The sequence below is a fragment of the Ranitomeya variabilis genome, chromosome 2 (genome assembly GCF_051348905.1).
Source record: "Ranitomeya variabilis isolate aRanVar5 chromosome 2, aRanVar5.hap1, whole genome shotgun sequence".
NCBI classification, from domain to species: domain Eukaryota; kingdom Metazoa; phylum Chordata; class Amphibia; order Anura; family Dendrobatidae; genus Ranitomeya; species Ranitomeya variabilis.
The window spans coordinates 360,648,283-360,675,651 of record NC_135233.1 but is presented as its reverse complement, the minus strand read 5'-3'; the positions used below and the strand labels follow the sequence as shown (position 1 = coordinate 360,675,651).

The following is a 27,369-nucleotide window of genomic DNA, read 5'->3' as shown; positions in this document are numbered from 1 at the left end:
TGTGCAGGGACACACCCTCTACTGTGCAGGGACACACTCTCTACTGTGCAGGGACACTACAGTGCAGGGACACACTCTCTACTGTGCAGGGACACACTCTCTACTGTGCAGGGACACTCTCTACTGGGCAGGAACACATCCTTTACTTGCAGGGAAGTGTACTCTACTTTGCAAGTGCATGCAATCTACAGACCAGAAACACGCTATCTACTGTGCGGGGATAGGACCTCTACTGTGCAAAGACGCACCATCTACTGTGCAGGGACACACCCTCTACTGTGCAGGGACACACCCTCTACTGTGCAGGGACACACCCTCTACTGTGCAGGGACACACCCTCTACTGTGCAGGGACACACTCTCTACTGTGCAGGGACACTCTACTGTGCAGGGACACACCCTCTACTGTGCAGGGACACACCCTCTACTGTGCAGGGACACACCCTCTACTGTGCAGGGACACACCCTCTACTGTGCAGGGACACACCCTCTACTGTGCAGGGACACACCCTCTACTGTGCAGGGACACACTCTCTACTGTGAAGGGACACACCCTCTACTGTGCAGGGACACACTCTCTACTGTGCAGGGACACACCCTCTACTGTGCAGGGACACACCCTCTACTGTGCAGGGACACATCCTTTACTGTGCAGGGACACACTCTCTACTCTGCAGGGACACACCATCTACTGTGCAGGGACACACCCAGTAAATATTTGTAAATCTTTTCATACATTTCAAGAATGAATAACAGAGTTACAAGAAAATATGATTCAAAATTGTTATTTCTTGAAGAGCATATCTTTTCAGTACAATATTGAGCGGTGAAAGTTCTTCAAAATATGTAATTTTTGCATGTGAACCCTTTGCAGGAGACAACCAGTGTTTTCAATAAGCGGATCCCAAACTGTGCAGATTTGGACACATTGCAAGACAGCGATGTTCCTGACATTTCTTTTTGATGAATTAGACTCTTTCATTAGAATTCTGGTGCAAAACTGTTTGACATGTCGCAGCAGTTTGGGACTTTTCGCATTTTATGCCTGTCCCGGCAAGATCTACCTATTTTTTTTAAGTGGGTGGAGCTTCATGGGGAGGAGGAACGGTCGGGCACGACCATAAAATCCATTATAGTTTACTCCTGTTCTCAAAAGATGTGAAATAAGAATTAGTGACTTTAATCAGACACATTGTATGTAATAAAGAAAGAAGATATCTCCTTTAATTCTGGGACATCATTTAGCAAAATGGTCTGTTTTTCTCAAAAGCTAAAGACAAGTAATGCAGTAAACTTAAACATATTGATTGCAAACTGCAAAACACTGGCAATGGGAGCACATCCAAAATCAGATGGTTTCAGTGGAGATAATGTATCCTAGTAGAATCAAGGGATTAAAGTTTAGGAACGATAGGCTGGGTAAGGTAGGAGGAGGCTGCCGGCAGATGTTTTTGAAACATGCAGTACGAAGCTTCTGCCACAAGATGGCGACAAATAATTAAAGAAAAAGACTGGCATAGTGGACAAATAGTTATTGCAAAGTTTTCGACAAAGGATATTTGGAGCATCTATTGTAGCTTTCCAAAATATTACATTAAAAAGTTACTAATGAAAGAGACTTTACAAAAAATATTAAAAATGAGTCTGTATACAGAAAAGTTCTCCACATTTCTATTTGTAGAATTATATTTTACGTTGCTGTTGCTGAATGGAAACATATACTATATACTATTTAGTTTAGCCCCAAGAGCGGACATTACAAGGGTCCCAATACTCACCAATCAGACGCATGACATTGGGATGGTCGAACTCCTTCATGCACACGGCCTCGCTAAGGAAATCTTCCATCTCGGTGCGGGTGCAGATAGCAACTAAGGAGAAGTGAAAAAAGTTATGTGCAAGAGTCAATGCAAGTAATGGAGCAATAAGGATGGAGAGACGGATGCCCTCACATGATCTACTTATACAAAGGTGTTATCACCTATTGTGAATGGTGGATCCTGTCTTATCTACTGTATATAGAGGTGTTATCAGTCATTGTACAGGAGGAGGTGAGCTGTGATATCACCTATTGTGAATGGTGGATCCTGTGTTATCTACTGTATATAGAGGTGTTATCAGTCATTGTACAGGAGGAGGAGGTGAGCTGTGATATCACCTATTGTGAATGGTGGATCCTGTGTTATCTACTGTATATAGAGGTGTTATCAGTCATTGTACAGGAGGAGGTGAGCTGTGATATCACCTATTGTGAATGGTGGATCCTGTGTTATCTACTGTATATAGAGGTGTTATCAGTCATTGTACAGGAGGAGGAGGTGAGCTGTGATATCACCTATTGAGAATGGTGGATCCTGTGTTATCTACTGTATATAGAGGTGTTATCAGTCATTGTACAGGAGGAGGAGGAGGTGACCTGTGACATCACCTATTGTGTATGGTGGATCCTGTGTTATCTACTGTATATAGACGTGTTATCAGTCATTGTACAGGAGGAGGAGGAGGAGGTGAGCTGTGATATCACCTATTGTGAATGGTGGATCCTGTGTTATCTACTGTATATAGAGGTGTTATCAGTCATTGTACAGGAGGAGGAGGTGAGCTGTGAAATCATCTATTGTGAATGGTGGATCCTGTGTTATCTACTGTATATAGAGGTGTTATCAGTCATTGTACAGGAGGAGGTGAGCTGTGACATCACCTATTGTGAATGGTGGATCTGGTGTTATCTACTGTATAGAGGTGTTATCAGTCATTGTACAGGGGGAGGAGGTGAGCTGTGACATCACATATTGTGAATGGTGGATCCTGTGTTATCTACTGTATATAGAGGTGTTATCAGTCATTGTACAGGGGGAGGAGGTGAGCTGTGACATCACATATTGTGAATGGTGGATCCTGTGTTATCTACTGTATATAGAGGTGTTATCATTCATTGTACAGGAGGAGGAGGTGAGCTGTGACATCATCTATTGTGAATGGTGGATAATGTGTTACCTTCTGTATATAGAGGTGTTATCAGTCATTGTACAGGAGGAGGAGGTGAGCTGTGAAATCATCTATTGTGAATGGTGGATCCTGTGTTTTCTACTGTATATAGAGGTGTTATCTGTCATTGTACAGGAGGAGGAGGTGAGCTGTGACATCAGCTATTGTGAATGGTGGATCCTGTGTTATCTACTGTATATAGAGGTGTTATCAGTCATTGTACAGGAGGAGGTGAGCTGTGACATCACCTATTGTGAATGGTGGATCTGGTGTTATCTACTGTATAGAGGTGTTATCAGTCATTATACAGGAGGAGGAGGTGAGCTGTGACATCACCTATTGTGAATGGTGGATCCTGTGTTATCTACTGTATATATAGGTGTTTTCTGTCATTGTACAGGAGGAGGAGGTGAGCTGTGACATCACCTATTGTGAATGGTGGATCCTTTGTTATCTACTGTATATAGAGGTGTTATCAGTCATTGTACAGGAGGAGGAGGTGAGCTGTGACATCAGCTATTGTGAATGGTGGATCCTGTGTTATCTACTGTATATAGAGGTGTAGTCATTGTACAGGAGGAGGAGGTGAGCTGTGACATCACCTATTGTGAATGGTGGATCCTGTGTTATCTATTGTATATAGAGGTGTTATCAGTCATTGTACAGGAGGAGGAGGTGAGCTGTGACATCACCTATTGTGAATGGTGGATCCTGTGTTATCTACTGTATATAGAGGTGTTATCAGTCATTGTACAGGAGGAGGAGGTGAGCTATGACATCATCTATTGTGAATGGTGGATCCTGTGTTATCTACTGTATATAGAGGTGTTATCAGTCATTGTACAGGAGGAGGAGGAGGTGAGCAGTGACATCACCTATTGTGTATGGTGGATCCTGAGTCATCTACTGTATATAGAGGTGTTATCAGTCATTGTACAGGAGGAGGTGAACTGTGACATCACCTATTGTGAATGGTGGATCCTGTGTTATCTACTGTATATAGAGGTGTTATTAGTCATTGTACAGGAGGAGGAGGTGAGCTGTGACATCACCTATTGTGAATGGTGGATCCTGTGTTATCTACTGTATATAGAGGTGTTATCAGTCATTGTTCAGGAGGTGGAGGTGAGCTGTGACATCACCTATTGTGAATGGTGGATCCTGTGTTATCTACTGTATATAGAGGTGTTATCAGTCACTGTGCAGGAGCGGAAGGAGGTGAGCTGTGACATCACATATTGTAAATTATGGATACTGTTTTTTGTACAGTATAAAGAGGTATCTTTCATTGTAATCCTGTCTGTGATGATTATGATGATTATAATGAGACTTTTTAAAAGGCTCCTGTACAGAAGTGGAAGTCAGTTTCTAGTATTAGGCTTTGTGTTCAGTGTGGAAATTGTAAGATTTCTGAGCTGTATTGTATAGATAGTGACATGGAAAATTGAAAAGCAAAAATATCAAAATGTTTAAATAATCAATTTACCATAAAAACCTGATTTAAACAACATAATTTCCTGATAATTCATTATATTTAATGTAAAGACATGTGGTCCCTACACGCCATCATAGACTATCACTTACTCTTCATGGTCTTCACCGCCACCTTGAGAATGTAGTCGTCTTGGTTTAACTGACCCTCCATGACCGAGCCAAACTCTCCTGAGAAACAAGATCATAAATCACATTCAATGAGTGTTTTTTCACCTTTTAGACCAAGTTCCTCCTTTACATTCAGTACTGGGTGCACATGACATGTAGGAAAATGGCGGCCTAATTTGGCACAGTGTGAAGGACACCAGTCACATGGGAGGAAGTATAGATTACACCTCTTGGGTCCTGATCCATTTGGTCCCACATTGTTGTGTTCATCCACCATTATATTATTAGTTACTCGTTAGTATAACACATTACTATATTGATTAGTAAGTTAGGTCATTGCTCGTATACATCCCATGCAGCGTTGTGGCCTCCGGAGGGGCGGCTGCTGGTGGCTGCTATCTCTCCCCATTCATCTACGCCCCTACATAGCATAGATCCCTCAGGTATAGCGTTGTTGACCCTCTGGGACCCCTCGGAAATCAGGGTTAACAAGTTGCCCTCAAGGAATAGCAAGAGACAAATCTGGCTGGAGATCAGTTCCCCAAGAGGAAGCTGGAGGAAGCCATTAGATAAAGTGCTGCTTTCCAATAGCTTTTCCAGACTGTGGAGGATAAGACAGAGAACGGAAGTGGAGCCTGCTCGGCTCGTGTTACTGTTCCCACACATAGGAAAACACAGTGTGGATGAGGCGGCAGGAGCCTGCCCTGTGAGCGCTAATGGGAAAGACGGGAGGGAAAAAATACTCTTAAAGTTACATCGGAAGTCCCGGAGGAGAATTTATTTTGCTTTGCTTCCTACAGAATGTAACTAGTTCCAGACACAACTTTTATTGAATCGGGAATTCACAATAGATCGGAGCAATAAATCACTGTCACTCCATAGCGGGCCTCAGAAGAAAGACTGACCATGTAGTGGGGGGCACACATACTGAACGTCAAAACTAATGGGCCTCTTAGTCATTGAATTCTGATTTTTCTTTCAGTCCCATTATCCCTCCCTAGTGTATGATATCCATCCCCTCACCCCTGGTGTATAAAATCCAGCCCTTCGCTCCTAGTTTATAATAAACAGCTCCTGGTGTATCCTCACCCCTGTGTATAACATCCGGCCTCTCACCCCAGTGTATAACCTCCGGTCCCTCGCCCCTGTGTATAACATCCTGCCCCTTACCCCTGGTGTAAAACATCCAGCCCCTTACACCCGGGTGTATAACATACAGCCCCTTACCCCTAGTGTATAACATCCAGCCCCTTACCCCTGGTGTATAACATCCGTCCCCTCACCCCTGATGTATAACATCTGGCCCCTCACCACAGTGTATAACCTCCGGCCCCTCACCCCTGTGTATAACATAATGCCTCTCATCCCCAGTGTATAACATCCGGCCTCTCACCCTTGTGTATAGCATCCAGCCCCTTTCCCCTGGTGTATAACATACAGCCCCTTACCCCTGGTGTATAACATCCATCCCCCCACCCCTGGTGTATAACATCCAGCCGCTCACCCCAGTGTATAACCTCCGGCGCCTCACCCCTGTGTATAACATCCTGCCTCTCACCCCTGATATATATAGCGGTGATCCGATATCTGCTACTGTGCATGCGCCGGCGGTGCCATCTTGCTAGAGAAGAACAAAAATGTCCTCCTACAAAATGGCGGTGCATGCGCAGTAGCAGCTATCCGATCACCTCTATATACACAGGTAGCTGCTACTGCACAGACGCAGCGGGCGCCATTTTAAAATGTAAACATGAAGAACAGTTATTAACAGCACAATAAACATGTGATTATGCTGCAGCGCAGGTGCCACGGCCGGCACCTGCCTGCAGAAAGGGGTGTTTTTCGTCAGTATGTACAGATATTCATTATGTAAACTAGGGGGCAGGTCAGTGAGGGATCAGTGACCTGTCAGCAGTCTGCATTATGAATACCTACTCAGAGCACCACATGAAGACCCCCACAGTCCACCCCGGAGCACATGCAGCGCCCCAGAGTCCTGGTCGTTGCAGTACTGATGCTCCGCCGCTAAGGGGGGCCATGGTACGTCCGATGGCACTGAAGGAGTTCACCTGACCAGGTATCACAGACACCAATACCCTTCACAGTCTGGCCTCCAGGGGGAGCTAAGGGTGCTATGTATTAGGCCACTCCTCACAATCTGGTAAAACTGGGGGTTGGATAGGAAGTTAGAGAGAAGCTGACTGGGTTGGAACCAGGCAACATCGTGTGGCAGAGGGTGTTGCAGGGGAAGATTCAGGGGGGTCCCTGTCAGGGGTGGGATCCTGACAGAGGCCTAGCGAACAGAAAGAACGTTACGGGACCGCGCCTGCACTTCATTGCGGCGGTACCCCAAGAAAGGACAAGAAGCAAGGTTTATTGTGCTGAGTGAGAAACGAGACCAACGCAACAAGGAGAAATACCAGTAGGAGTCGTGCTGTAAGACGAGGCAACATCCTACTGAGGCGCGTAGCCGGTGGCCGGAACGCTGAGGAAGTATTGAGCTCCAGGCCTTACTTCAAACCTACGGCAGGACAGTCAGTTATAGGTGGGCTGTCTCACTCAAATCACCTAAGAAGACATAGGGGGCAACATTTGGAGAGGGGCGACTCTAGGGTCCCGGAAGACCTCCAAGTCTAGCCACCGTGACAACCCCAGAACAGAGACTCAGAGGCCCGGTACCGGGTACCCCTCGGCCCTGCGGCAGTGGGGGCGCTCCACACAAGCATATCATTAACTCAAAACTGAAAATAAAGATTACACAACAACCACAAGATGGATTTCATCACCAGGTATCATTGTAATCAGTATAACGGCACCGACCTGACACTGTCTGTAGGTTACTGTGCACAATCCTGCTGACAGGTTCCCTTTAAGGAAGCCACGAAGTAACTCAGCCAAAAAGTGGAGACCACGTAACGTTACAGAGCAGGTTCCCTGAGTGCTGAGGAGCAGAGGGCAGAAAAGTCACCAATACTCTGCTGACCCCATAACTGCACAGTCCAGACCTCCTCTGGTATTAACATCAGCACAAACACTGTGACCCCGCTGGGGTAGAGTGGTGTAAAGCTGCCACCACTGGACTCTGGAGGAAACACTTCTCTATCTAATGGAAGAGTCTGGGTTTGGTGAATGTCAGGAGAACGTTACCCCCTGACTGCATTGTGCCCGTGTATAGTTTGGTGCAGGAGGATAATGCTATGTGCTTGTTATTCTGGGTTCGACCTCATCCCCTTTTTACCATTGAAGGGAACTCTCAAAGCTTCAGCACAAGACATTGTGGACAATTGTAGCTTCCAGTTGTGGGCTCAGTTTGGAGAAGGCCCTCTTCTGTTCCTCATGACTGTGCTCACTGCATCAAGCAAGGTCCATAAAGACATGGTTGGGGGAGTTTGTTGGAAGAACCTGATGGGCCGCACAGAGCCCAGACTCCTACCCCATCCAACACCATGGGATGAACTAGAACAGAGATCCTAAATCCTGTAGAAAACCTTCAAGAGGAGTGGAAGCTGCTATAGCGCCATATTAATACCTATGGATGCAGAATGAGATGTCATAAAAGCTCTTGTAGATATTTCAATACCTTTCTCCATGTAGTGCATTTCATGGACATTATTGTTGTATAACCACAATTGTGCAGTGCCCCAGGTTCCTGGTCGTTGCAGTAATATCATTCTCCTCTAGGGGGGAGTGATGTTACGTTTGGAGGCAATGAAGGAGATCTCTTTACCAGGTATCACAAACATACAACACATTTCATACTGCGATCCACCAGGGGGAGCTATGCTCCAATTTATTAGGGCACTCTTCACACTTAGGTAAAACTGGTGGCCTGGAGAAGAAGTTAAGCAGCTGTTGTCTGAGCTCCGCTCAGGTAGTTGGTCCCTGACAGGGTTGGGATCCTGTCAGAGGCCTAGATAGAAGGTCACGGAGCTGCGCCTGCCCCACGTGCGGCAGTTCCTAAGAAAGGACATGAACAGAAAACTGTATTGTAGAGAGGGTGAGAAACGAAGTCATAGCAAAAGGAGTGGAAACCAGAAGGAGTTCTGCCCTGCACAGGCTGCCTCCTTCTGAGGCGCATGATCTGGTAGCCGGAACACCGAGGGAGCAACAGTCCTTTATGCCTTGCTCAAGAGACCGTCAGGACAGCTAATTTCACATTACTGATCTGCCCCATACCCAGGAGGCAAGGTGGCACCCACGAGAGGCAGGGGCATGATAAGAGTCCCTGTAAAAAGCCTCAGGCCACCGGTCATACGGGTTGTCCTATCCATCTGGGGGACAGAGAAAGAGACATAACATCTAGAACATCTACAACAGTTGTGAGGACCTTATGAGAGGCGAAGCAATAAGGTACTACAACACCCACGCACTAGAGGAAGGCTACTGATTCCCACCTGGATAAGGGAACTCTGGATTTGCCGGACTCTGCCTGGCCTGTGATCCGGTGCTCTGGACTGTGGATGCTGAAGCCTTTAGTAAAAGGTAAAGAGACTGCAACCTTGTGTCCTCGTTCTTCACTGCGCCTCTCACCAGTCACCATCTACACACTGGGAAGCTCTGGGGACACACTTCACCTGTGGGAAGGTATACCATCTAGCTGCCATCACATCACCCCAGCGGACCCCTTAACCCCTTCACCCCCGGAGCTTTTTCCGTTTTTCCATTTTCGTTTTTCGCTACCCTCCTTCCCAGAGCCATAACTTTTTTATTTTTCCGTCAATTTGGCCATGTGAGGGCTTATTTTTTGCGGGACGAGTTGTACTTTTGAACGACATCATTGGTTTTAGCATGTCGTGTACTAGAAAACGGGAAAAAAATTCCAAGTGCAGTGAAATTGCAAAAAAAGTGCAATCCCACACTTGTTTTTTGCTTGCCTATTTTGCTAGGTTCACTAAATGCTAAAACTGACCTGCCATTATGATTCTCCAGGTCACTACGAGTTTATAGACACCTAACATGACTAGGTTATTTTTCACCTAAGTGGTGAAAAAAAATTCCAAACTTTGCAAAAAACAAAACAAAACAAAATTGCGCCATTTTCCGATACTCGTAGCGTCTCCATTTTTCGTGATCTGGGGTCAGGTGAGGGCTTATTTTTTGCGTGCCGAGCTGGCGTTTTTAATGATAGCATTTTGGTGTAGATACGTTCTTTTGATCGCCCGTTATTGCATTTTAATGCAATGTCGTGGCGACCAAAAAAACGTAAATCTGGCGTTTCGAATTTTTTTCTCATTACGCCATTTAGCGATCAGGTTAATGCTTTTTTTTTATTGATAGATCGGGCGATTCTGAACGCGGCGATACCAAATATGTGTAGGTTGTGTTTTTTTTTAATTGATTTATTTTGATTGGGGCGAAAGGGGGGTGATTTAAACTTTTATATTTTTTTTATTTTTTTCACATTTTTAAAAACTTTTTTTTTTTACTTTTGCCATGCTTCTATAGCCTCCATGGGAGGCTAGAAGCAGGCACAGCCCGATCGGCTCTGCTATGCAGCAGTGATCATAAGATCGCTGCTACACAGCAGATTTGCAGGTGTGCTGTGAGCGCCGACCACAGGGTGGCGCTCACAGCCACCGGCAATCAGTAACCATAGAGGTCTCAAGGACCTCTATGGTTACCTTCCTGACTCATCGCCGACCCCCGATCATGTGACGGGGGTCGGCGATGCGCTCATATCCGGCCGCACGGCCGGATGCGGTAGTTAAATGCCGCTGTCTGAGTTTGACAGCGGCATTTAACTAGTTAATAGCGGCGGGTGATCGCGATTTCACCCGCCGCTATTGCGCGCACATGTCAGCTGTAAAAAACAGCTGACATGTCGCGACTTTGATGTGCGCTCACCGCCGGAGCGCACATCAAAGCGGGGGTCCCGACATGTGACGTACTATACCGTCACATGTCGGGAAGGGGTTAAAGCAGAGTCGGTCACCCTGACCGAATACCACAGGTGGCGTCATGAACATTTCCCCTTTAAAGACCTTTCCCCTTTAACACGGACCTCGCCGAGGGCCACGGGCCGGGTCAGCCACCCTGACATCCCCCTTGAGAACCGAAGGACCGGTACCGAGTACCACTAGCCCTACACGGGGGCGATCCAATTGCAGTAACTGATCTTGCAGATTAGTCTCGTATTTTCATAAGGGCATCAGATGTTCATTAACATGGACTAGATTAGGAAAGGAAAGAGCAACCTTGGGGGACCTCTCTCATGGTTAAATGAACCTTTGAAGACTTCTGCCATGGTTCCCTGCCTCCTGTAAATAAATAGCCCCTCAAGAAAGCCTTGTAACTACTATCAAGACCTCTAAACAGGAGGATAAAGCAGGAAAGCTTGTTCATGGGCTGATTTAGGGCCGCCCCTATAATCATTGCCAACAGTGGTACAATAAAGGATGTCCGAAGGACAATAGGCCTACTGCATGGAGACCTGGGATAAATAACCTTAAACCTGCGCCAACTGTTTCATTGTATCATCGATCGGCGCTCATTATGGGCAGAAATCCGCCAGTGTGAACCAGGCTTATGAATACTGACCACATGATTAAGTAGTATTATCAGAGGTTCTTGGTCAAGGTCATGATTTTAGGCCAGGTCTAGAGGGTGAGTTTTATCGCCCCCTTGGTGACAATTCTATTTTGGGCCCTGGTGACTTTATTTTTTTTTTCCAATGTTGCACTCCAAGAGCCATAACTTTTTTATTTTTCCATGACAGAGCCGTTGGCCGTCATGCCTTTCTGGGGGACGACTTGTACTTTTCAAGTTGTAATTTTATCAATTTCTCTGCAGGGCATAAAGAATGTGATAATTTTATAGTTCCGGTTATTACAAATGTTGCAATAACAATTATTGGAATTTTGCTTATTTTTGTAAATTTTTCTTAGTTTTTTGCATCATTTCCTTGTCGCTTTTTTATTTTACAAAACACTTTATTGAACTTTTTTTAGTTCATGTAGAGGGCACATGATTTCTTGACAGGCAACCTAATAGACCCCGCTCTGGTTAAACTGATCATTCTGTGCGCATACAGGTCCTTCTCAAAAAATTAGCATATAGTGTTAAATTTCATTATTTACCATAATGTAATGATTACAATTAAACTTTCATATATTATAGATTCATTATCCACCAACTGAAATTTGTCAGGTCTTTTATTGTTTTAATACTGATGATTTTGGCATACAACTCCTGATAACCCAAAAAACCTGTCTCAATAAATTAGCATATCAAGAAAAGGTTCTCTAAATGACCTATTACCCTACTCTTCTGAATCAACTAATTAACTCTAAACACATGCAAAAGATACCTGAGGCTTTTAAAAACTCCCTGCCTGGTTCATTACTCAAAACCCCCATCATGGGTAAGACTAGCGACCTGACAGATGTCAAGAAGGCCATCATTGACACCCTCAAGCAAGAGGGTAAGACCCAGAAAGAAATTTCTCAACAAATAGGCTGTTCCCAGAGTGCTGTATCAAGGCACCTCAATGGTGAGTCTGTTGGAAGGAAACAATGTGGCAGAAAACGCTGTACAACGAGAAGAGGTGACCGGACCCTGAGGAAGATTGTGGAGAAGGACCGATTCCAGACCTTGGGGAACCTGAGGAAGCAGTGGACTGAGCCCACTGTGTGCAGGAAATGGGCTACAGGTGCCGCATTCCCCAGGTAAAGCCACTTTTGAACCATAAACAGCGGCAGAAGCGCCTGACCTGGGCTACAGAGAATCAGCACTGGACTGTTGCTAAGTGGTCCCAAGTACTTTTTTCTGATGAAAGCAAATTTTGCATGTCATTCGGAAATCAAGGTGCCAGAGTCTGGAGGAAGACTGGGGAGAAGGAAATGCCAAAATGCCTGAAGTCCAGTGTCAAGTACCCACAGTCAGTGATGGTGTGGGGTGCCATGTCAGCTGCTGGTGTTGGTCCACTGTGTTTCATCAAGGGCAGGGTCAATGCAGCTAGCTATCAGGAGATTTTGGAGCACTTCATGCTTCCATCGGCTGAAATGCTTTATGGAGATGAAGATTTCATTTTTCAGCACGACCTGGCACCTGCTCACAGTGCCAAAACCACTGGTAAATGGTTTACTGACCATGGTATTACTGTGCTCAATTGGCCTGCCAACTCTCCTGACCTGAACCCCATAGAGAATCTGTGGGATATTGTGAAGAGAAAGTTGAGAGACGCAAGACCCAACACTCTGGATGAGCTTAAGGCCGCTATTGAAGCATCCTGGGCCTCCATAACATCTCAGCAGTGTCACAGGCTGATTGCCTCCATGCCACGCCGCATTGAAGCAGTCATTTCTGCCAAAGGATTCCCGACCAAGTATTGAGTGCATAACTGAACATTATTATTTGATGGTTTTTTTGTTTGGTATTAAAAAACACTTTTATTTGATTGGTCGGGTGAAATATGCTAATTTATTGAGACAGGTTTTTTGGGTCATCAGGAGTTGTATGCCAAAATCATCAGTATTAAAACAATAAAAGACCTGACAAATTTCAGTTGGTGGATAATGAATCTATAGTATATGAAAGTTTAATTGTAATCATTACATTATGGTAAATAATGAAATTTAACACTATATGCTAATTTTTTGAGAAGGACCTGTATATTGGTGGATTATCGGGAGCACATCACCTGTTTATATGGTATGATGTGCTGCAGAGAACAATTATGTTTTTAAGCCTACTTATAAATCATTGCACCCGATCAGTGAGTGGTCTGGGCATTTGTCAGCTGTTTGCACGCCTGTTTAGACGTGTGGATAATTGGAAAGGAGCATTCCTATGAAAGTTCGTTTCCCAATTTTCAGCCTATCTAAAGTGCCCTTAACAGGCTTTCATACATGGAAGAGCTAGAGGCCATTGTTATTTCGTAGTCTATCATAGCAATCCATCTCCATTTTGGTCTTTTAGTTAACATTAAAAAACAACCTGAAAATTGCAAATGTGAATTAGCCTTAAGGTACTGTCACACTCAGCAACTTTGCAACGAGAACGACAACGATCCGTGACGTTGCAGCGTCCTGGATAGCGATCTCGTTGTGTTTGACACGCAGCAGCGATCCGGATCCCGCTGTGATATCGCTGGTCGGAGCTAGAAGTCCAGAACTTTATTTGGTCGTCAGATCGGCGTGTATCGTCATGTTTGACATCAAAAGCAACGATGCCAGCAATGTTTTACATGGAGCTAACGACCTGTGAGAACGATAAGTGAGTCGCCGTTACGTCACTGGATCGCTCCTGCATCGTTCTGGAGCTGCTGTGTTTGACATCTCTACAGCGACCTAAACAGCGACGCTGCAGCGATCGGCTCGTTGTCTATATCGCTGCAGCGTCGCTGAGTGTGACAGTACCTTTAGGTCTAGGTAATTCTTCTAATCATCATTTACTTTGCACAAAACATCCCATTAGATCCTCGTTCTCCTGAAGGGGATTGTTCCCACTGTGCAACTCCCTTTTAGATGGAATCAGCTGATGGGGATATGTAGTAGCATTCATCGCCCATTGATAAATGAACCACCATGGAAAACATGGTTTCATTGGGTTTGCAATTAGTAAGCACTCATTAAGAAGGGTCCCCAGTGTAGGTTCCAAAGATGATGTCCATATGCCCTAATTATACATAATGAAAATAGGTTGCAATATAAATATTTTAAATAGAGGAGCTTGGTAAGGTAAATATCTGAGGAACTTCTCTCCATACAACATAGCGATGACTCTACCTACCTTCTCCGAGGGTCTTGCCAAGTGTAAGTTTGTGCCGATCCACCATAACGTCTCGGAGCTTCTCTTTCAGATCATCACTGATGCCCAGTCGGTTCACTGGAATGTGGGAACAATCAATTATTTTCTTCATGGAAATTATTGTTGTAACCTACACTAATAAAAACATTTAACACCGTACACTCCAAACAATCTGGGCATAACATAATCCAGATTCATAGTGTGACCACGAATAAGTCACCTCCCATATATATATACTTCCATATACAACTGGTCTAAACAACGGAGAAAAATGGCGGAAGCTTTTTTGTTGTATAAAATGATTTAGAAAATTTATTTCACAGCATAGGAGGGTGAATGTCCCCTTGAGAAAGCGGGTGCTGACAGCGGCGAAACGCGCGTCGGGTTGCGTGCCGTGGCCCCCTCAAGTTCTAGGTGAGACATGCTGCTTTCTGTTGTTTTGTATGCAGTTAAGCAATGGTTTGCTAATATAATATATTTTATAGCTGCTGACATTCACCCTCCTATGCTTTATGGGATTGTATTACCTCATGGTTCAACGCTAGGAGTTGGTGTCTGTTAGATTTGCAGGAGCATGTGTTTTCTCACCATAGTACGCTAAGCACAGACGCTACTACTTATGAGGGCCTTGGCATATATGGTGTCTTCCATTTAAGCACTTTCATTATTGTGTTTGTGTGTGTTTTATCTTTTTGTATCTTGTCAATAAATTTTCTAAATCATTTTATACAACAAAAAAGCTTCCGCCATTTTTCTCCGTTGTTTACTCCAAACAATCTGTACGGATAAAGTGAATCTCCACATTTTTTAAAGCTCTGCCAATTCTGGATCGTGCGCACCTGGCCTAAACGTTTATGCTATCTGTAGCCATCACTAGGGAAGGTTAGAGGTCAGATATTACTTTTTTGTGTTCTGTTATAGAAGATAAAAAAATGAAATATGAGCTAAGGATGATTCATCTCATGATGGACATGAACCTCTAACACAGCCTGAACACGGCTTACATACTTGAACACAGCCTAAATATCTGAACAGAGTCTAACTATCTGAGCACAGCCTAAATACTTAAACATAGCCTAAGAACCCGAATAGAGCCTAAACATAGACTAAACAACTAAACACAGCCTAAACACCTGAACACAGCCTAGATATCTGCTCAAAGCCTAAACGCTGAACACAGCCTAAATACCTAAACACAGCCTAAATACCCTAACAGCCTAAACATCTGAACGCAACCTAAATACTCGAACACTGCCTAAAAACCTGAACACAGAATAAATCCCACATACTGGCTAAGTACCCGAACACAACCTAAACACAACGTCTGAACACAGCCTAAATGCCTAAACACCTGAATACAGTCTAAATAACCATGATCAGCCTAAATACATGAACACAGCCTAAATTCCAAACAGTCTAGGTACCCGAACACAACCTAAACACAGCTGAAACGCCTGAACAGAGCCTAAACTCTTGAACACAGCCTAAATATCTGAATACAGCCTAAACACCTGAACACAGCCTAAATATTTGAATACAGCTAAACACCTGAACATAGCCTAAACATCTCAAAATAGCCTAAATACCTGAACACAATTTAAACACCTGAACACAGCCTAAAAGCATGAACATGGCCTAAACACCTGAACACAGCCTAAACACTTGAACACTCACTAAATTACTGAATACAGCCACAATGCTTTAACACAGCCTAAATATCTGAACAGAGCATGAACACCTGAACTGAAAACTACAATACAAAAAAATACCTTTTATAACTTTTAAGCAGTATAACCGGTACAAATATGACATAATTATCCCCAGATTGTACATAGACTAACACATTAAGAAATAATGACTAGACTGGAAAACATTAAATTTATAGGCTTATCAATTTCGCAATAGTTGTTCATTAAAATTTATACAATGACTTTCCAAGAAAACCGCCCTCCCTCCTGCTTATCCCAGAAGATCGACCTCATGGAGGAAGCCATCGCTTAGAGAAAGGACTTTGTGTAACCATGGAGCAGTCTGGATCCCAATGTTATTCAGCACAAAACATGAGCAGGAATTTCCTGATGTTCAGCCAAGTGGATGGAGTATGAACAGATTCTCTGCAGACTTCTCCAAATCTTACCTCTATCAATCTGGTCTAGTAGACAACCCCACCTATCACTGCGCTAATTTCCCAGTACAACAGACCCCAGTTGTCTGTACACGGGGGGCTATCCTGACATCTGGCATAATCCGCAAGTCATAAATATTTAGGAGTTACATAAGGCTGAATTGATTCACATCTGAACTTAATTTCTACAGAAAGCAACAGGATATTCCCATAGTTTTGATTCCTGTTGCTCCATGCTTGGTCTCCAGGCAATCAGATTGCGCCAGCAGTCAAGAAAACTCAATGTGGGTTCATTTGGCACCGACTATGGACAGAAGCCTGAGAAGGCCTAATTTTGAAGATTGGTGACCACCCCAAGTATAAGGTTTGATATATGGAAGAACATGTCAGACTTACAGGTAGCTTCTGTAGTTCTTCTACTATAAGACTTCCTTACTCGGTACCGGACCACAAATTCTCCTTGCTCCACCGTTGGTTCAAAGGCCTCTCTGAATATTTACATAGAAAAAAAGTCTTATTGCCTTGTACAAAATGACTTCCTTAAGCCTCATTGATATAGCGTTAATGTCTCCACTCACCCATAACGTGTCTCCTTCTTACGGAAACGTGCAAGGAAAATAGCACCTACGATAGCACCGAAAACTGCCACAGCAACCACCAGCATTATGTACCACCAATGCCACGAGAAAGGAGATGGTGCTGTATCATCTCTGAAAGCTGTTGAAAAAAATAGAGAATTTTTAGGTTTTCTTTCGAGTCTTGGTCACATATGGAAGATAGATATAGGACAAGGTTCTCCAGTGCATACAAAAAGTGCTGAGGAGACAAGAAATTGCCAAATACGTAGCTAGGGGAGATTGTCTCTACAGTTTCTGCAGAACACAGATTAGAAATACGAGTTTTAGATCCTTTTTCTGCCCTTTTGAATATACCATAGACAGAAGAGAGCGGTGATACTATGGATTACCTTTCAGCAGAATAACATGCTCTATTGGGGGTGCTTTTCAAGGTTTCTTGGACCCAAGTCCTCCTTGTCAAAGGTTACAACCATATTTTGTGCAACATGGAGATACCTGAATACCCCCTGGGGGCATGGCATGTATAGGATATTCAGTAGATAGAGAACCCATGTTCTAAGGCTCATAAGATTGGATATCAATAGTTACATTGATCCGGACTTCATGAATATTTTGTCCATGTTGTGCTTCTTACCTTGAGGAGAATCTAAAAAAAAAAAAAAAATTGACATATGTCAGTCATCAAAAAACACTTGACACCATACAGAGTAATATAATGAGTGATTGACTGAAGCTTCTTACCATAGCTGGTATCTGTAGCAACAATAAAATCACTCCAAGGACCATCCCCGGAGACCGTGTAAGAGGAGAGCCGAACAGTCAAATTGTCCACCGGCTGCAACATCTCAAGCATCACCTCATTAGTCAGGCCAGCATCTACCACGACCTGTGTAGTAAAAACTCTACTCTGAGTATATGATGTAATATTTATATATTCTAACCCCGGTATATACCATGTACATGGTACTGACACACAATCAGGACAGAGGAGCAAACACAACTAGTAAAGTAACAGTCAATCAACACGATAATATATCCACACACGACTGAAGCAGACTGGCTCTGTCATTGAGTTTAAAAAGCTTAAAAAGTTCTGTGAAGACACTCGAGGTCCATACTTGCCAACAATCTGGGAATGTGTGGAAGGCTTTGGAAAAAGAAGAGACCTATGGGGCTTTTGGCAAACTCATAGGTGCTGCTGAAATATCCTGGGAAGTAGTGTTTCTGGAGAGTTTCTGCTCCTCAGAGGCGGGCAAAAAGGTTTGGAAGGGGCAGGGCCTTTGAAAAGGTGGCATGATCACAGGGGAAATCAAGCTCCTTGACAATTATTCCTAAGAGTTGTCAGGTAAAGTTAGCATGTATGAGAATTACATATGGTTCCTGGTGTCTAAGGAGGCCCTCTGCTACATAAATATGCAGTACATAATTAAAGGTACATGATTTGGGACTGAAGAGATTCTAGTTAAGCCTCTGTATCCAGAGGCATAGATACAGGAGAAGGGGCTGGTGGGGCATTTTATGTAGGGGTGCCAATGAGATGACACACTCCCAAGGGGCATCCGGTCAAAAACTCTGCTCTGTTGGAAAGAAGCCATGACATTCGTGCACACAACTCACATATACTACACAGACCAGGCACATGGGTTAGTTTGGGGTCTTGTACCTCTGGTTGGTCTTGCATTTGATATGCCAGCTTGTAACCCTTCAATAAACCATTCAGTGGCGCTCTTGGCTCCATCCATGTAATTATGATAAAACTCTCGTTCTTTATGGCAGTGACATTTTGAGGGGGACCAGATGGAACTATCAAGGGAAAGATAAATCTCTTGTCAGCCTAGACCACATAATCTTGGCATGGAGCTAGGGTATCTTGTACATAAAAGACATAGTTTACGTTTATTGCATGAGATTGCAAGAAACAGCTCCACTCTTGCCGGCAGGCTGTGTCTGGTACTGCAGCTTAGTGAGCAGAAATACCAGACATAGTCCATAGAAAAAGAGCAGTGCTGATTGCATATAACCCCTTTAAGTGTTTATCTGTAAACATGCTAAGTTAGAAGTATCTGAAGAACTGACTAATTAAGAAACAGCAAAATGAAAGTGGGATAACTGCTAAAGGATGAAGTAAAAAAAAAGTCTCCTACAGAGAAGTGGAAGAAAACCAATGCCAGCAGACAACAGGACGGCTGACACAGACAGTATCGTTTGTGCCTTGTGTACTAATTACTCCAAGGGGCCAGTGCTGAAAGGGAGCCCCTCTCACTAGTTCGTTTTCTTTCGTTTTCTGCCAAGGAAGGCAGAACAGACACAGGAGTGAGAGACACAAGTACATTGATAATAAACATACACTTAAAATGGGACAAATGTTTGATTTTCTACAGTTGTGAGATGACAAAAAAGTATCATACTGTATATGCCAAATGTGTAAAGATAAAGCTCCATTTTGCATTTTTAAAAATTTTGTAAGCATTTTAACCTTTCATGTTAATTTTACAGATGGCTTTGTCTTTTAGCTCAGCACTTTGCACGACATTCAGCTGAAAAGGACTTCTGGAATGATGAGCATTGTGAACTGCTCTCTGTGAGCTAGCTGCACTCAGCCAATCAGCATCACCCACAGTGTTTTCAGAAATGCTGATTGGCTAAGAGCGACTGAGAGACAACGCCTCCCCTAAAGGTCCCTTTCGGCTTGATCCAATGCTAAATATCTTGTTGCAGGTTCTAGGTCTGTATAGTTTAAAGATGTCCTTGTTTAAATACAACAATTATATTGGTTGAAAAAAGGCACAGGTCCATCAAGTTCAACCTTTCTTAATCAATTATATGTTGTACATTATCTATCAACAATTATTTATAACCCCCAATGACATTTGTTATGAGAAAGGTATCCATCTCTTTTTTCAAATGCTGATATGGCATCTACCATTACTACCTCCTGTGTTCGGGCATTCCACAGACTGCTCTAACCGTAAAGAACCCTTTCCTATATAGCTGCCGGAATTGCCTTTCTTCCACCTGTAATGAGTGCCCTGGTTCTTTATGGTCCTTGGAAGGAATAAATGTGCTAGGCATTTGTATTGACCACACATATAATTATGCATACAGCAGAATGAGATCACCTCTGAAGAGTCCTTTTTATCTAGGCTGAACATGCCCAATTTTTCGGACCACTCATTATTGGAGAAACTTTCCATCTTGCTAATATCTTTATTAGAATGTGGAGCGCAAAATTGGATCCCCTATTCAAAATGTGGCCTTAGGGGCCCCATACACAAGTGATAATTGTCAGACTAACGATAGGTCAATTGATCATAGGCAACCACTCTTTTGGCAGCACTTTGTATCACCGAGAACAAAAGGTTTGGCAGTCTGAAATCAGACATTGCAGATCCTTATCTCTCACAACATCATCTATCAGGGCAGAGTCTCCACGCACCAATATATATAAGACTTTTGGCCAAGCCCGCCAATATTGGGTGGATTCGGAAAATGTTAGTCCATCGTGTATGGGGTCCTTTACAACAAATTAGTTGAGTGTTAATATTACATTGGGATCACATGATTTTATTTGTCTTTTTGTGCACCTTAAAATTGTATGTACTTTTGCAGCCACTGCTTGGCATTGATTACTGCTGCTAATAAGCTTACAGTGAAAAATACTTTGGTAGTAGGACCCCATATTTATTGTTCATCTCATTAACTGGCTTATTCTCTCATACCTCCTTCCAAGGTTTCCATTGGAACCCAGTCTGTCCAGTGGGACACCCCCTCACTGTTCAGGCAGGACACGCGTACATTGTAAACAGTGTAGGGGGCGAGATCACTGATTATATGCGTATAAGGGGGTACATTGGTGTTCTGGTTGTAGATCTTATGGTGAGGAGTTGTACTCAGGTGGCTTTGAGGAACGGTTGCCTAAAGGAAGAGAAGAAGAGACATTGTAAGACAACATCAAACAATAATTGTTTGGAAACTGAATAATTCAGAAATGGTCACTAGTGTAGTTCTTCTTTTCTGTTCCGACATACAGTCCTGAAGAAATGAAAACTCCCATGTGAAAACCACATTCTACCAATAATGGGGAACTTGGGGCAGGAAAAGAAAAGAAAACTAGAAACATAACCTAACATGCTAGTTTATATGATCATGATACAATTAAATTGGGCTCAACAGACACAGTATACCACAGCTAGCCCCATAATTAATTATTTTCTTAAAACTCAATATCATTGAGCAAAGTTTATAGGGTCCTTTTAGACCAATCAATTTTCATTACAAGAGTCTATTGAAGATGAGATAATCACAGATTTACAACTATTAGAACCCCCTGGAGATGGGAAACTGCTGAAGAACCCTGCAATAAGTGTTCAGTTATTCTGCAGTGCCCCCACAGGAAATGTTAAGCATTACACAGTTATCACAGAAAACCATGATGAAATCCTGTGAGTTGAGGTCTCCAGAGCGCAAAACATTCTCAGCTCTAACTAATACATCAGGAAACCAAACAAAGGAATAATGGGCACAACATCTCCCATCTGGCAAGACTAGCAATGAAGCGTAATGTCTAGTAGGGACTGCTTATAGACTTTACATACAATGAACTTATAGTTGATTGCTTAGACCCTATATCTTCCCTAAGGGTACCGTCACACAGTGGCATTTTTATCGCTACGACGGCACGATTCGTGACGTTCTAGCGATATCGTTACGATCTCGCAGTGTCTGACACGCTACTGCGATCAGGCACCCAGCTGAGAATCGTACGTCGTAGCACATCGTTTGAAACTTTCTTTCGTCGCTGGATCTCCCGCTGTCATCGCTGGATCGTTGTGTGTGACAGCAATCCAGCGATGCGTTCGCTGGTAACCAGGGTAAACATCGGGTTACTAAGCGCAGGGCCGCGCTTAGTAACCCGATGTTTACCGTGGTTACCAGCGTAAAAGTAAAAAAAAAAAACCGTACATACTCACCATCTGATGTCCGTCAGGTCCCTTGCCGTCCGCTTCCCGCTCTGACTGTCTGCCGGCCGGAAAGTGAGAGCAGATCACAGCGGTGACGTCACTGCTGCGCTCTGCTCTCACTGTACGGCCGGATCTCAGTCAGAGCAGGAAGCAGACGGCAAGGGACCTGACGGACATCAGATGGTGAGTATGTACGGTTTGTTTTTTTTTACTTTTACGCTGGTAACCACGGTAAACATCGGGTTACTAAGCGCGGCCCTGCGCTTGGTAACCCGATGTTTACCCTGGTTACCCGGGGACTTCGGCATCGCTCCAGCGCCGTGATTGCAACGTGTGACCGCAGTCTACGACGCTGGAGCGATAATCATACGACGCTGCGACGTCACGAATCGTGCCGTCGTAGCGATGTAAATGGTACTGTGTGACGGTACCCTAAGACCACCCAAGATTATCATTGTATTTTCTTTCTTTACCATGTAGTTTTTAATTATGTTCCTATTCTAATTATTTGAAATAATCTATGTAATGTAACCATTTAATAATACAAGTGTACTTCTCTCCAACTAGACACTCAACCATCACCAGATGATGATATAGAACTCTGGTGGCCACAATGTAATTCAGGAAGAACTTTTATGAATCTTCTTTATACCCAACTCAAGCGTTTTGGATTCAGTAACAAACTCTTGGATTATTAACAGAAAATTTTTGATCATTTTGGCAAAAACCACAGTATGATCTTGGCTTGGGTTTTACATATTTTTAAACGTTTGCTTTGACTAGTGCTTCCGGGCTTTCGTGATTGAGGATCATGAATGGTGCTTCCCATGATAGGTCATTATGTATAGGTCATGACAGGATCACCATGTAAAGTAATTCTCCTTAATTCAAGCCCTCCAAGTTCTCCTTCGCCCTGGATCATCATATGATAATATAGTTTGATACTCAACAAAATTTGTACTTTGTAATAGAACATTCTATAATGTGAGAACATGATCTAGTGCACTTTTTGGAAACATGAATAAAAACACATATGAAATAGTATGACAATTATTCGATATCTTCCTATCACATTTCAGAAATTTGGACACTTTGGCTATTGACAAAGTCTTGACCACAAACGAAGTTTCCCTTTGACTTTGTTTACACTCATGGGGAAGTAAATAATCACAGTCAGCAACTGATTCTTCCCCTTTCCAACTCAGTTTATTAACCATGGACAGGAAGTTTCATTCGTGCAGCAGGAGGACCATGATTCATGAATGGGAAAGATTGAGCCCTCTAGTCATATTTCTTCCTATGAACTAGAGGGCAATGTTCTGTTTTACTGGATGTGATGTGTCACCTATTCATAGGGAACCCACCTGTACGTGAGCTGTAAATCCTTCCATAGGTCAAAGCTTTATATGTAAAAGATAAACCAGCTTACCTTGGCTTTCAGGCGTCCTAGAAGCACGGAACTGCAAGGGACCACTTGTGCAAAGGAAAAGGAGGAGGTTCCAGCTTTAGAAATTGCCAAATTTATTTTGTTAAAAAAGGGGTTCCAACATGAAGGTAGAGACAGTTACACGTTTCGAACATTCATTGCGTTCTTTAACAAAACTTTGTTAAAGAATGCAATGGATGTCCAAAATGTATAGCTGTGTCTACCCTCATGTTGGAACCCTTTTTTTAACAAAATAAATTTGGCAATTTCTGAAGCTGGAACCTCCTTCTCCAAAGCTTTGTATAACTCTGGGATTATGCAGAGCACTTACGTGTAGTACAGAAAACTCAATGTGGCTCCCCAGGAGTTTGGGTACCACAGTGGTGCTGCCTTCCTCTTGGGGAGGGTAATGCCATGCCTGGAGGCAGAAGGGAACCGTTTGCCAGGTAAGCTGTACATGCAACACTTTCTGAATCCAGGCCAGAAGGGGGAGCTCTAAACCCAGTTTAAGGGGAGCTTCCCTAAATATACATCCTGGTCTGGAGAAGGAGTTAGTTAGTCTGGTAGAGACAAGAGACAGTGAAGGAGCACAGAGGAACAGAGGAGCTAGAGGAGAGATGCAATTGGGCCCCTCATAGCTGAGCGCAGAAACCAGGTACCGGGAACCCGAGGCTGTATGGAACTACAAGTCCCACAGCAGAACCGAAGGGCAGAGAGCTGAAAGTGACCTGCCCACATTACACCTGAGGTACAGCAGCATTCCAGAGCCTGGAGTCACCTTGTACCGAGACCCGAGAGAAATGGCTCAAGTTGCCTACCATGCAGATACTGTCCCAGGACAGGAGAGAAAGAGGACCTTGTCAGGACACTACAGGCAGCAAGGGACTAATAGTCAGTGCAAAGTGGAAGGCTCCCAAACAGACCTGTCAAAGGGGTTTCCACCGGTCTTCAGGCTGCCTGGACTCCATCAACACCTGTTGCCGGTACCCTGGATTGAGGTTGACTACACCTTCAGTAAGCAAGGTAAAGACTGCAACCCTCTGTCCTCTATTTATTTGCCAGCAGCCACCATCCTTTCCATACACATTGGGAGCCCTGGGGACCCCGCTTCACCTGTGTGAAGCGTCACCATCTTTGCTGCAGCAAAATCACCCCAGAGGACCCCTTTAAGCAGCGTCGGTCCCCTCTGACCAAGAACCACAGATGGCATCACGAACACAAACTTTATTACTAAAACCCCTTTAAAGACCTTTTCCCTTTTAATTGAGTGCCCAGGGCCATGGACCGGGTCGCTGCCACCGCGACCACCCCTTTAATTGCAACCGGACCTGGTACCGAGTATCCCCACTGCCCTGGCGGGCGACTCATCAATATACACCATACATGAATTGGCAAAAAATATTCAGCTGTGACGAAAAATATATTCAATTTCAACAAGTTATCTTTACCCTGTAAATTTCTTAAAGGGAACTCATCAGCATGATTATACATCTAGAAGTAGTGGTGTGGCTTTATAGGTGAGTATCTCCCAATAAAAATGATACCTTTTTTGTAGAGATCTGATGTGCCAGTCATGACAAATCTAGTGTTGAAGTCTTATACAAATTTGTCTGGATGTGCTCTGGGGGTGTGTCCATGGCATTGGTAGAAGCAGTCTATGGGGATGGACACACCCATTCACTGCTTCTTTGCTGGATTTCTCATGATTGGCACATCGGATCTCTATAAAAAAAAGTATCATTTTGATAGGGGGAATACATCCGAGAAAGCCATACTACTAATTTCAGATGAATAAGCGCACTTTTGGGTTCCCTTTAAGAAATGAAAACGGTAAAGGGAATGATCTAGACTCATAATATACTTTTATTATTTGATTTCTATGGACTGATCTGAGCGTTCATATGTTCAGAAGTGTAAAGAAGAGTCTTAATGTTCAAAATCTTATGTCTGAAAAAACGTCCCTATCTGCAACAATGAGTCTCTTGTGCTATAGAATTTGACTATGTCTTTTCAACTTCTTGTGTCCCACCTGACAAAACATGCCAACCCCACCCATTAGATCCTTCACACCCTCCCGCTACTCATTATAGTGGACGTGTTAAAAGACAGGACTCTCAGGAGGATTTTTTACATTCATTAGAGATCATTGTTGACTGTGAGTAACCATTATCCCCTGCCAGACCGAGATAATCCCTCATCCATTACTAAAAACAACGACATTCGAAGAATGTGGCAAACCAATTAAGTCCCATAATCTGGAAATTAACTTGTCAATTTAATTAATGAAGAAATCTGTTAAGCATGGATGGAGATAGTTCCTTCAGGCTTTACAGCAACATTGGTGGCAAGACATGAAGATCACAGCTGGGGGTGGCTGAATATAAGGTACTGCAAAAGGGTCTTTCATTTTGCCCCTCATATCAATGCCATACGTTCGATCTAGAAATGGATCTCCATCGTTTTTTCCGCTCCCTTAGATTAAAGGCTTTCTTCGCCAATTCACCGGACCCAGCACCAATGCATTCCCAAACAGAAAATCCAGGCCACACCCTTTCCTCACGTAGTTTGGGGCTTTATACAAAAAGCCATTTTAGGCCCCCCCATGGCTCACATGCCATGGAGACCTTTATAGGGTTCATACAAAATTCTTTTAGAACACTACGTGATGACATCAGTAGGGGTAAATTATCTTACCCCCCTAATCTCTCTACTACAGAGCGTCAGGCCTTACATGGCCTACAAAACGATAAGAGCCTGGTCATCAAACCAGCAGACAAAGGGGGTGCCCTGGTGATTATGAACAAGTCAGACTATCTAAATGAAATTAGACGCCAGCTGGACAATACTACTGTCTACATGAAACTACCACGTGATCCCACAACCACTACCCAACAAGCCATTTCCAAAACCCTCCTAAAATATACAGAGCTAGGAATCCTCGATAGTAAGACGTGTGAGTTTCTCACAAACCCACACCCAGTGATCCCCGTCTTCTATACTATCCCCAAGATCCACAAGAGTTTGGAGAAACCACCAGGGAGGCCGATTGTAGCCTCCACTGACTCCGTTCTCTCTCCCTTGGCAGTTTATCTTGAAAAAATCTTAACTCCATTAATCCGTACATCAAAATCATACCTTCTGGATACAGGTACCTTTTTGAATATCTTAAAAAAGCTAGGACGCATCCCTTCACAATCTATACTGGTTACCATGGATGTTAAGGATTTATATACGTCCATTCCGCACATAGAGGGTATTAACTCAGTACACAAACTCCTTACTCAGTCCGGCCTGCAATCTAACGAAGTCAATCTATGCGTTGAATTGCTCACCATTATCTTAACCCGCAATTACTTTATGTTCCAGGATGAGTTCTTTCTACAGGTCCGTGGCACCGCGATGGGTTCCAACGTAGCGCCCCCCTATGCAAATTGTTATATGGCAGACTTTGAGGAGAGCAAGATTTACCTCCACCCCACATTCAGCAGCCACGTACTGCTCTGGAAACGTTACATAGATGACGTCTTCTGCATATGGGGGGGCACGTTGGAAGCCCTCGCGTCTTTTTTCGATTGGCTCAACACAGCCTGGCCTGGCATCTCTTTCACCATGTCACATGACCCCAACAAAATCAACTTCCTGGACACAATGGTCACCCTTCATAATGATGGCTCCATTTCAACTGACCTTTATACCAAGAATACAGACCGCAATAGTCTGCTTCATTTTACAAGTTTCCATCCCACAGCCACAAAAAAATCGGTACCCAAATCCCAATTTCATCGGGTGACAAAAATCGTGTCGGATGCCAATCAGCGACCAGTCCGACTGCAGGAAATGGCCACCAAGTTTACCCAACGTGGGTATCCGCCATCCATTCTTCAGGAGGCCATCTCACCTTCACCTCCACGTCCCAATAGAGCCTCGCATCGTATCCCATTCA

The 27,369-nt window shown here is 43.7% G+C and overlaps 1 protein-coding gene across 1 annotated transcript in view; it reads right to left on the bottom strand.

Annotated features, from left to right (window-relative positions):
* AXL (AXL receptor tyrosine kinase) overlaps positions 1-27,369 on the bottom strand; it is a 109,517-nt gene that overhangs the window by 39,809 nt on the left and 42,339 nt on the right. The window contains exons 7-15 of the mRNA XM_077285688.1: positions 20,759-20,954; positions 18,703-18,842; positions 17,781-17,925; positions 17,674-17,685; positions 17,040-17,178; positions 16,858-16,949; positions 14,319-14,414; positions 4,572-4,649; positions 1,778-1,870 (exon numbers count right to left, since the gene is read on the bottom strand). Of these exons, the coding sequence (XP_077141803.1) occupies positions 1,778-1,870; positions 4,572-4,649; positions 14,319-14,414; positions 16,858-16,949; positions 17,040-17,178; positions 17,674-17,685; positions 17,781-17,925; positions 18,703-18,842; positions 20,759-20,954 (991 nt within the window). The remainder of the gene's footprint in view (positions 1-1,777; positions 1,871-4,571; positions 4,650-14,318; positions 14,415-16,857; positions 16,950-17,039; positions 17,179-17,673; positions 17,686-17,780; positions 17,926-18,702; positions 18,843-20,758; positions 20,955-27,369) is intronic.